Source organism: Gavia stellata, chromosome 2, assembly GCF_030936135.1.
Source record: "Gavia stellata isolate bGavSte3 chromosome 2, bGavSte3.hap2, whole genome shotgun sequence".
Classification (NCBI taxonomy): domain Eukaryota; kingdom Metazoa; phylum Chordata; class Aves; order Gaviiformes; family Gaviidae; genus Gavia; species Gavia stellata.
The window spans coordinates 77888595-77900688 of NC_082595.1; the positions used below are offsets into that span (position 1 = coordinate 77888595).

General features: G+C 38.1%; 1 protein-coding gene across 1 annotated transcript in view; it reads left to right on the top strand.

Moving 5' to 3' along the window:
* COL12A1 (collagen type XII alpha 1 chain) overlaps positions 1 to 12094 on the top strand; it is a 100554-nt gene that overhangs the window by 44637 nt on the left and 43823 nt on the right. The window contains exons 25-35 of the mRNA XM_059835443.1: positions 226 to 365; positions 1122 to 1251; positions 2652 to 2791; positions 3082 to 3214; positions 3315 to 3341; positions 3653 to 3795; positions 6219 to 6348; positions 7286 to 7425; positions 8522 to 8651; positions 9347 to 9489; positions 10471 to 10600. Of these exons, the coding sequence (XP_059691426.1) occupies positions 226 to 365; positions 1122 to 1251; positions 2652 to 2791; positions 3082 to 3214; positions 3315 to 3341; positions 3653 to 3795; positions 6219 to 6348; positions 7286 to 7425; positions 8522 to 8651; positions 9347 to 9489; positions 10471 to 10600 (1386 nt within the window). The remainder of the gene's footprint in view (positions 1 to 225; positions 366 to 1121; positions 1252 to 2651; positions 2792 to 3081; positions 3215 to 3314; positions 3342 to 3652; positions 3796 to 6218; positions 6349 to 7285; positions 7426 to 8521; positions 8652 to 9346; positions 9490 to 10470; positions 10601 to 12094) is intronic.

A 12094-nucleotide genomic window follows, 5' to 3' on the forward strand; every position in this document is an offset into this window, starting at 1 on the left:
TATAATTTACAGAGGTGAAGCTACCATAGTTTATAGCTCTTTTGCTCATTGCAGGGACAGTAAGTACCTAAGCTGTCTCATCTAATGGCCAGAGCAATGAACTTCCCAGAAAGTTATTGCCTCCATTTCAAAGAAATGCATTAAAATAATTTAATTCCCTCTGTGAGAGACCTATACCTCTGCTGTGAATAGCATTTTCACTTACTATTATCATTATTTTTACAGTACCTTTGCCTGGACCCAGAGGCTTAACAATTCAGGATGTTACTCACAGCAGCATGAATGTCCTTTGGGATCCTGCCCCAGGGAAAGTTCGAAAATACATCCTAAGATACAAAATAGCTGATGAAGCTGATATAAAGGAGGTAAATGACAGGAACATTTTTGAACGTATTAGAAGACAGTTTTATTTTGAGGAAATAGGTTACTAAAGTAATAGTAAAAGTAGTATTATACTCCACCATTGAGAATAAAGAACATCAGTTCATGGCGACTGCAGTCAGGAAAGGGTACTGATTTCTTGGAAACGGAATAAGCTCGAGATAGGTTTCTTAGTGTACTCCCCTCTTCCTCCCCCTCCAGAGAGGGAAAATCCTCAAACTGTCTGGAGAATTTTCCTGTGCTTTGATAAATTTCTACTCTCTGACTAAGTGTTATCTTGACAAGCTCTAACAGCTTACAATTAGGAGGACAGGATTGTGGAATAAAGGTATGTTAGCCCCTTTGCCCACTGTCAGAACACATGTGGGCATTGTTAGAGATGTCTTTGAATTATGTGCAAGCTTTCCATAATTGCACTGCTGGGCAAGAATTAGCTCTTGGAGGATCAAATGTGTTTCTGTAAGGGAATGAGAATTTTCTGGGTATGTAGTCTGCATCCTTGTTTCCAAAAGAATTAAGCAGTGAAAGATCCGCAAGTAGTACTAGTATCTGAGAGAATATGCTTTGCACGGGAGTTAGTAGATAGCACTCAATATTCAGGTGTAAATTTAGGGGTAAATGGCAAAATTTAGTGTGGAATACTTTTCTGTTTTTCAGTACAGGAATTCCTGCCATTTAATCAAATGCAGATTCAGAAATAGAGCAGTTAACAATTCTTAAGTCATTATTTTTATTCCTAGGTGGAAATCGACAGACTGAAAACCAGCACTACTCTCTCTGACCTTTCCTCCCAAACACTGTATAATGTAAAAGTTGTTGCTGTATATGATGAAGGGGAATCGCTACCAATAAAAGCAGAAGCTGTCACTCGTAAGTTTTCCTAATAATCCTTCCTGTGGTTATTTTTGCCTTATGTTGTATTTAAGCTGTATGTGTTGCAATATATTACTGAGTTTAGGTGGAACTGTAATTTAATCTATCTGAGAAATATTTTACTTGCATTTGTAGCATTATTTGCAATATAATAATCCCTGGGAATCTTGGATGAGTTCAGTGTCTTACTGCAGTAAACACTGAGCCTGCAGTCTGCAGAGAGGTGACAGATGAGCAACTGAAGGAAAATTATTTGTGTTTAGAGACTGAAGGAGGAGGGCAGGGGTAGAATTAATAAGAAAATATGAGGGCAGAGGAAAGGTTTACCAAGTCTATGCAGGAATCTAGAAAAGTGAGTAGGGAGCTGGGCATATGCTAGATGATTAGAGAGACATGATTTTGCTTCGGATCCAAGAGAGTTTTTGTACTATGGGTTGCTAAACCAGCCTGTACTTTTAGAGAATCATAAAGGCAGCATTTGAGTAATCTCAGCAAATAGAGGCAAGGAAATGGGGTTGCACAAATGGTAAGAGCCGATCTTCATACAAGAGAGGTGACAGACTGAAAGGAGAAAGCTGATACCAGGGAAGCCCTTGTCCTGATCTAGTCTTATGATTTAAGAAAACAGCTAGCCAGAAGAGCTAGAAGAGAAATAAGCAATGTTACCTTATCACTGCTTCTCACTCTGATGTGAAAAAAAGAGGAAAAACATGCACGTGCTCTCTCTCTTTTTTTTTCTTCTGAATTTTTCCTTTTGTAGCCTGGTGCTTTTAAAAATGTTTGTAAGATTCTTTTGCTTGCTTTTGTGCTAGCCTTTCTTCTATAGCTGTGGTTTTGTGTGAATGTGTGTGTAAGGAAAAAGAAGAAAGCTCTGTCAAAGAAATTAATTTTAGTTAATTCTCTGTTTTTACCTATTTACTCATTTCTTTCCAGTGGCTATAATATTTTGCCTCCTTAACGTACAGTTAACCTCTGTGAATTCTTTCTAAATAAGTGGTGTAATTCAGTCATGACTTATTTGGCTTGTATAAAGAATTTCAAGATCTGGGAGAAACTCATGCAGGAGCTTGACTTCTGTGTGTGGGAGTTCATAATCAGTCCTTCAAAATGTAAGAGCTAGGACTTCAGTTGTGAGTAAGCATGTGAGTTGTGACCTCTACTGAGGTCAGTAGAGCTATGCCTGTTCTATCTGGTGACGACCTTATGAAGGAAGATTTGCTTAGTGTAGGTGGACTGGGTTATACTACAGCATTTTATTGTAGTCGTTAGATACATGGTAACTGAGAGATGAATTTTCTACACAATCTTCTAAATTCTTTGTCTGAGTAATTCCTTGGTTTAACTGTATTTATGTTGTAGTTACATTTTGTGGAATACTTTTCCTTTTCTCATAATAGAGCCGGTGCCAGCACCAGTCAATCTCAGAATCACAGATGTAACCACGAATAGTTTCAGAGGAACTTGGGATCATGGAGCTCCAGATGTCTCTCTATACAGAATAACCTGGGGACCTTATGGAAGATCAGAAAAACAGGAGGTAAGAATAGATAGTCACCAAAAGATTTTGTGGGCAGTCTCTCAGAGGGTATATTTTTAAAATCAGAAATGTATTTAATAAATGGCCTATAACTTGCAAGCCCTCCTGTTGTGCTCAATGGAAATTCAGTGAGAAGGTGTAGAATACATAGTTACAGCCACTTGTAGTGATGTTACTGTGTAAAAAGTTACTCAGTTATATCCCACTCTCTGTTTGTTTGTTTTGGTTGATTTGTTTTGGTTTTATTTATATTTTTTTTTTACTTTTTTTTTTTTTAATTTCTCCACAAGACTATCTTAAATGGGGATGAGAATAGTTTGGTCTTTGAAAATTTGAATCCAGATACATTGTATGATGTCTCAGTTACTGCCATCTATCCTGATGAATCAGAAAGTGATGACCTCATTGGCAGTGAACGAACATGTAAGTAAATAAAGGGTTTCTGCATTTTGTTATTCGTAGTTATTAAATCAGAAGGCATACACATACAAGAATTCTGAAAACTCTTTCTACTTTTTTCTAGTACCCTTGGTACCTATCACCACACAAGGTAAGAATCTGAATTTCCAGGTATGATATTATTAAAGAAAACTCATGCCTATCTTTTTCTAAACTGCAAGGAATATTGACATTAAAAAGCTGAGATCATTTAATGAATATTATTGTGTATTTAGAAGAATACTAAACACTAGATTACCACGTGTTTATTATTTTACAAACATTACAGTTCGTGTCGTCTTGTACTTAATACGTTCTACTCTTGGTCAGGCATTCATGCAGCTCTAAAAGTATGAATGAAGTGTTTGTCCCTGCTTTTTGCTTGAATTACATACTTATTTTTTTCTTTATTACGTTTCTCAGCCCCAAAGAGTGGCCCACGAAACCTTCAGGTGTACAATGCAACTTCACACAGTTTGACTGTGAAGTGGGATCCTGCCAGTGGTCGAGTGCAGAGATACAGGATCGTTTACCAGCCTATCAGTGGGGATGGCCCTGAACAGTCGGTAACTAATTTTGAAGTGCTATAGTTATTCAACCTTAAATGAAAGTTCTGAAAATTAATCCATTAGAATCATTTATTTTCAAGGCACAACAGTGTATATATTAATCACCTTCTAGGTGAAGCTTTGTATTTATAGTGAATAAGTATATATTCCCACCTTTCTCTTTCTCCCCTTTGAAATGCAAGATAAAATGCTCTTTATGGAGCAAAAATAACTTTGTATACAGCCTGTTTTCTTGAAAATCATATAATCTATAGATATAGCTAGAATAAAGTAAAAATGTGTTGAGGAACAAGTCAATCAGCATGAGACTGCAAGCCACAGATATATAGTTATTACAACAATCAATAATATGAACTATGATGACTACTTCCATAGTCCAGAGTTTTCCATTGTTTTCATAGTGTGGTTCATGGGCTATCAGAGAGACTTTGCTGTGGAACGTACTGTGGATAGTTGAGACTGTCTCTTTACCACGTTAGGGACAGAATAATCATCCAGAAGTGGCAGTTGCAAAAACAAATCCATGCAAAACGTATTCTAGGAAGGGAAGTGTTTAAGTTATTTCAGTGTCTTTTAATATGATTGAGCAGCTGTAATGATAGGGAAAGCCAGTACTGTATGATCAGCCAGCTTTCCCTGCATTGTCAGCAAGGGCTGTGTTGGCTACTGGCGGCCTACGCAACACAGCCTGGGAATGGTAATTCAGTCAGCCTGTTTATCAGAAACGTGTGCTACTTAAAAATGCCCTATTCTGCAGTGGGAGGCTGCTGTGGTTACTGCCAAATGACTCAGAGGAACAGTCTCAGATGAAAACCACACTCATTTAGCTAGTTCTTGTAATTGGAGTTCACACATGTTCAGAAGCATATCTAGGAATGTTTACTTTAGAATCAATTGGATACTTAGGCATCCATTTGAGTTGAGGTAATTGAACTGTTGTATGGATTAAGTAGTTGAATGCAAGTTTAATGAGAAATCACTAGAAGAATAAGGAACAGCAGTAAGGTTAATTAATATCTGTAATTAATTGCTGGTACTGGAGTAAAACAAGAATTATGGGCATTCTGTTGAAATGTGTGCAAAGAATAGACTGAATAGACTTAATTATTCACAATTGGATGGAGTCCAGCAGTGGCAGCTGGAGAAGACACCTCCTTTTAGGGAAGCACACATGCTCTGTTCCTGGCATTTTAATGTCTGTCTGCAAATAATTCTCAGTCATATGACAGTAATTCCTTGTCTGCTTTTTTTGTTACTGTGATATTTGATTAAACTGCAGTTGGTGGGTAGACAACAGCAGCGTCCCCACTGAAATATTTAAAATAGAATTTCTAAAAGTTTTTTATTGCTCTGTCTGACATTTAACGGCATCAGCACCAAGAAAGAGCACAGGTGATTTGAAGACAACTCTGCAAAAACTGCACACTGAACTCCAGAGACCATCATGATCTTTTAGGATCAGGTTTTGAAAGGCAAATAGATACTAAAATATGGAGACAGCCATGATGGGATGCTAAAAGCATTCATGCTTTGAACTGAGATTTGTTCACTTGAAGCACAAATAAAAAGTTTCCTTGGAAATTAAAATAATCTACTTCTATGAAATGTGAAGATGTATAAATGCTTGCTCATTATCAGTTCTTCATCAGAAGCTTTTAAGTATTATGGCAAAGATATTAACTGAATAGGCTTTGAAAATGTGCAGATAGTCTTAAAAGTATGAAGGATGCCCTCGAGCAAGTGTATTTTCACACAATTATAAACCAAAAAGCTCATGATTCACCGATGCTGAAGATCTAAATATTATTCTCAGTGCACTGCAAATCTTTTCCTTGGTGGAGATTATGATCACAGGATTATATGTAAAAGGAAAATTGAAATGAAAGTTATATAATGATTTTAGACTCTTAACAAAGATGTTTTAGAAGCTGAAGTATTATGCTGTAAATTTTTTGAAATCAAGGATAGACAATGATGTTGATTTGTAATTTGTTCCATGCTTGCATTCTACCTGAGAGTAGAGCATAAAGAGCCCAATTCAAAGTCTGTCAAAATGAATAAAGACTCTCATTGATTTCAGTATGATATAGTCAGAGGCAATGTGAAGAAACAGCTCTGTGCTGGCACAGAACTGGCCGTTGATATGTAATTGTGGTTATATGCAAGGTTGGAGGTCTTAAAGAATACTGGCTTTGTGTCACTTGACTCTGTCTAAACTTGCTAAGATGAATATGTACTAAATATTATTATTGTTCAATATCTACTGTTGTTGTCAGTCACAGTCACAAGAGCATTGCAGTATATGATACATCATAGCGTTTTCCACTCTGCATCAAATGCTTACATTCGTCACTATATCAGAAAGCATAAAAGGGGCAGCATAAAAGGGATTTTAATCTTTTTCTTTGGTTTTACTGCAGACTGTGGTTGGAGGGCGGCAGAACAGTGTGGTGATACAGAAGCTGCAGCCTGACACACCATATGCTATTACTGTGTCATCAATGTATGCAGATGGTGAAGGGGGACGAATGACAGGACGAGGCAGAACCAGTAAGTAACTTCTTGAGATCTTATAAGTGCGAAACAATATTGATGATTTGCTTTTCAAATTAGCCAAGAAAAATTCATTGCAGTGAAATTCATCCCATCTGTATTTGTCATTTGTCTTTTGATGGGTTTCAAGTATCTAAAGTAAGAAGGCCTGTTAGTCTACTGGCTGTAGAGAAACCCTGGACCACTACCTTAGATTGGATGCCCAGCTTTTAAGGCTGAGAGAAACCCTAATGCCACTATGGAACTTCTTTCTCATTTTAATCTGTTTAATTGTCTTATGCCACAATTTAGTAAACACCTTAAAGTCTCTGACTCTCATAAAGCATGTCTTATGCTACAATTCAGTAAACACCTTAAAGCATGTGACTCTCATATGTGTGCTCTTAAGTTTACCATTTTCCTGTCAGCACTTTCAGTTCAGAGGCTGACCTTTATAGTGTGCACTTTCAGAGTCTACCATTTTATGTTGATAACATTGTTTTGATCCCACTATAGGAAGCACTGAATGATTTGCTACCAGAGACACTACAGGCATAAAACCCAATCCACTATTTTTAATTAATTAATTATTTAACTATACATATATTAATAAATTTATTAATTATTTTTTACTTAGTTTACTTTTGAGCTTGCAATGGAAAGTCAGACATAGCAATGTGTTTGGTGAGGAATGAGCAAACAATCCTAATGAACTCATCGTATAACTCATCTAAAATACTGTCCAGAAGGAAATTTTTCTTACTATGTTTAGCATTCCTTATGCTGTTGGATGGGGCTGATGTGTTCTGATTAATGAAGACAAATAACATTTAACATGAACTATTAAATGTGTTGTTTTTTAAATTTCCTAATGATACATTACATAGGCATGATCTGACAGCACAGATCAGAGAATGTGGCTCCACATTTCTGACAGATCATTGATCTGTTTCAGAACCTCTTACTACTGTGAAGAACTTGCTAGTTTATGACCCAACCACCAGTACTCTGAACATTCGATGGGATCATGCAGAAGGAAGTCCTCGCCAGTATAAAGTGTTTTATGGACCTACAGCTGGAGGTGCAGAAGAAATGGTAAATACTTTGTGCGGATCTCACTGTCTCAGATAAATTGCAGCTCATGGTGCTAGTCAGAGAAATGCTGTTGAGTGAAGTGGGTCTTGTTTGCCTATGCACTGTCTTTTTTTCTGTTCATAGTTACCCTGGAGAAAATGCAGAGCACCTCTATGAAAGTCAGTTACTCCCATACGTATTACATATGTTTGATTTTATATAGTATACCTTCAGTGATTAGTTCTTAGCAGAAGGTTTTAATACCACATACAATTTTTTGTTTGTTTATCCTTAGGGCAGTGCATGTGAATGTAAAGCTGACTTCAGGGTGTACAAAAGGCTATAAAGTCAGCAGACCTCATTTCTACCCTTTTTTACTGCTAAGAAGTCATGTGACTGTAGGCAGTCAGCTGGGATGATATTTGTGAAAGCAAGAAAATCCACGTAGGTGTCTTATTCTAATCGCCTAAAATTACTTAACTGCTAAAGAGCTAAAACAATCTTGCAGATGGGAACCTTTGTTGCAGACTGGGAAAATATTATTCTTTCCCACTCATGTTTCTTTGGAAAAAGAATGCAATTTGATGTGCCTGTGAAATGAGGAGTACGTGAATTGCCACTGTTTCAATAGCATCTAGAGATCTACTGATGATAAACATTCTTAAATGCTGTGGAGTTTTACTTTCTAACATGAGCTGCTCATTACTTCTTGTCCTTAGCATGTTGTAGTGTTATGTAATGTTTATTCTTCTGATTTACAAAGTGACCTTTTAATGCATCTAATCTGCTAAATAGTAGTCATTAAGGAGATCACTGAAGATTCTGCTACTGTTACTGGTAGAACAGGATCTGGACTCAAAAGTGAAGATAGCTGTAAGGGATTGTATAGGAGCATAGGACTTAACAACCATTTTTGTTAGGTCCAAGACGGAATCTTCTTGAAAGGCAATTCCAGAAGATACCATGAACTCTGTTACTTCAAGCTTCACATTTTGCAAAGTTTTTTGTCAAATCCAGTCTAGAAATGAGATGTGGTGGAGGAGTAAGGAAGATAAGCTTAAACTTTTTGCATATTTATTTAAATATCATTCTCCTACCTTTCTTTTTAAATTTGTAGACCACAGTACCAGGAAACACAAACTATGTCATCCTGAGGACTCTTGAACCCAACACACCTTACACTGTAACTGTGGTTCCAGTTTTCCCAGAGGGGGATGGTGGACGTGTCTCTGACACTGGAAGAACTTGTAAGTAAAATAGTCCTGTTCAAGAAAATGTTAGGATTTTTTGTGTGAGTGGCTTAGATCATTAGAAATTGATTTTACATCAAATGTGGAAGTTTATTTTCCCCAAAGCTAAAACATAAGTGTAAGAAACTCTGTTTACCTATTTGGTTATGGTTGCAGCTCTGTAACTTACTCCGTTTTCTTTGCTTCTTCTGGTAGAGGCTTTCAGTCCACTTATCTCAGGCCAGCTCAGCTCTTACATTGTGCAATGAACTTACTGTTTATTTCTGCACAATAGTAAAATTTAATTGTAGTGCCAGTAGCAATACCGGTGAACAAATGGCAAATATTATTGTTAATCCATGCTAATGTCCATACCATGTACTTAAATTTTCCAGGGAGTTTGAGGTCCTAATGTTCAGTTGAGCTAAAATGTGTAGATTGTGGCTACTTTTCATACCTGTCTGATCAACAATAGGGTAACATACCTTCAGTTTGCAGCATAAACGTAAGTACTTTGCATCCCTGGCAGGGATGTTTGTAAAGACTAATCACAGAGATTCTCAGATTTGCAGATTTTGGGGTAACAAAAGCAATGTGTTTATCTTGGGCTGATGCACTTTTCAGCTTCCTTTGAGCACTGTTGTAAATTCAAGTAGAACTAGAACTTATGTAAGCAACTTTGTAAAACTTAATTTAAATTATTCTTCCTCTAGTGGAGAGAGGAACACCAAGAAATATTCAAGTTTACAATCCCACACCAAACAGCATGAATGTCCGATGGGAACCTGCTCCAGGTCCAGTACAGCAATATAGAATTAATTACTCTCCACTGTCTGGCCCAAGGCCATCAGAATCTGTAAGTAATTTAGGTTTTATACTATTCCTTAAAAGTGTGTGGAGGATATTGCTTCCTTCAGTGAGTACAAAACAATAATAATAAACTCAGGCCAACTGTCTGCCCAGGAATGTCCGTGCTGAAAACACTGTGTCTACAGGAATTTAGTCCGTTGTAAATAAATGCTAATTTGATGAAATAAAAGAAATAAGAAATAAGACTCTCCCATTTAAATAAAACTTTTTTTTTTTTTTTGAAAAAGAGAGAAGGAAGCAACAAATATTTATTAGGAAACATTTAATTATGAAAACACATGCCAAGTTTATGTGATTTTACCACTAAACCATCTGTTTACCCCAAATCATTAGAGTTTAAGTAGGTCTTGGTGAGCACTGAAGTCTGGATGTGGGTAAAAATTTGCCCTCCAGATGTGAAGTAAGAGTTCTTGGATTTGTGTAGAAATAGGTGCAGTTTTAGAGCTAAGCTTGTGAATGGACTCACACAAAACGTGTGAGTATTTACCCATATTGTACACATGCAGTTGAATATGTTTTTATGTAAGGAAGTGTAAGAACTTTTAATTAATCATTTGCATCTGTAAAGTGAAACTGCATATTATTTCACACGAGTGGGAACCTGTCTAGTAGTACCTGTTAGAAAATATCCTTTCTATGTCAGTAAACCATGACAGAACTGACTTTTTTAGTTTCTGTTCCTGGATGTTTCTTCTTTTTTTCTGAACTATTTTTGTGTAAAATGTAAAAAATAACAATTCCTTTTGCAGAATGAGAGCTCCTTATGTATTTGTAATTTTTTTTGCACCTGCTTTTGAATTTTTATCAATATTATTTGGTTATTTTAAGCTTGTATTATTTTTCTTGGAAAATGTGCAGCATGGTCACATTCCCAATTTTTCTGTATTTCTTTCAAATTGTTCATTCTAACAAGACATGGTATAAACTGAAGCTTTTTTTATATAAGTGCCTTTTATTTCTGTTTTAGATCGTGGTACCAGGCAACACTCGTGATGTGATGCTGGAGCGCTTGACTCCTGACACTGCTTATTCAATAAATGTTATAGCTCTGTATGCAGATGGAGAAGGAAATCCAAGCCAAGCGCAGGGAAGAACATGTAAGAGACAGTCAGTACTTGCTTTGTGAAATATATGTCAAAATTAGTGTGTGAAGAATTTAAAAAATCAGTTACAATCACAAATAGTGTAAGCCGTTCAGTGCAACTCTGAGATCAATGCATCTGAGTTACGGCTGAAGCAATTATAAGCCTCCATGGAAGGGAGCTTTTGATATCTTGTCTGGCAGTTGTGGAACATGCATAATCACCGAAGTAATTTTCACTTGTGAAATAAGCCTGATTTGAATGTTTAAGAGTTAAGAGCTCTTCTTTAGAATGTGATTACAGATAAATGGCAATTTGTCTTCACAGAATCACAGAATCACTAAGGTTGGAAAAGACCTGTAAGATCATCAAGTCCAACCATAAAACAAAACAAAACAAAACAAAAAAACCAAAAAAACCCCAACAAAACACCCACACACACCCACAAAAAACCAAAACCACCCACAAACCACAAAACACACCACAACCCACACCAAAAAACCCACCCACACCACACAGCACCATGCCCATCAAGCCACATCCCACAATGCCACATCCACACGCTCCTTGAATACCTCCAGAGAGGGTGACTCTACCACCTCCCTGGGCAGCCTGGTCCAATGTTTCACTACTCTCTCAGTAAAGAACTTTTTCCTAATATCCAGCCTGAACCTCCCCTGGTGCAACTTGAGGCCATTTCCTCTTCTCCTGTCATTAGTCACTTGGGAGAAGAGACCAACACCCACCTCTCTGCAACCCCCTTTCAGGTAGTTGTAGAGGGCGATAAGGTCTCCCCTCAGCCTCCTCTTCTCCAGACTGAACAACCCCAGCTCCCTCAGCCACTCCTCATCAGACTTGTGCTCCAGACCCCTCACCAGCTTTGTCGCCCTTCTCTGGACACACTCCAGCACCTCAATGTCCTTCTTGTAGTGAGGGGCCCAAAACTGAACACAGTATTCGAGGTGCGGCCTCACCAGAGCCGAGTACAGAGGCACGATCACCTCCCTGCTCCTGCTGGCCACACTATTTCTGATACAGGCCAGGATGCCGTTGGCCTTCTTGGCCACCTGGGCACACTGCTGGCTCATCTTCAGCCGGCTGTCAATCGACACCCCCAGGTCCTCTTCTGCGGGGCAGCTTTCCAGCCACTCGTCCCCAAGCCTGTAGCGTTGTCTGGGGTTATTGTGGCCAAAGTGTAGAACCCGGCACTTGGCCTTATTGAACCTCATACAATTGGCCTGGGCCCATCGATCCAGCCTGTCCAGATCCCTCTGCAGAGTCCTCCTACCCTCGAGCAGATCAACACTCCCACCCAACTTGGTGTCATCTGCAAACTTGCTGAGGGAGCACTCTATCCCCTCATCCAGATCATCGATAAAGATCTTAAACAAGACCGGCCCCAAAACTGAGCCCTGGGGGACTCCGCTTGTGACCGGCCACCAACTGGATTTCACCCCATTCACCACAACTCTCTGGGCTCGGCTATCCAGCCAGTTTTTAACCCAGCGA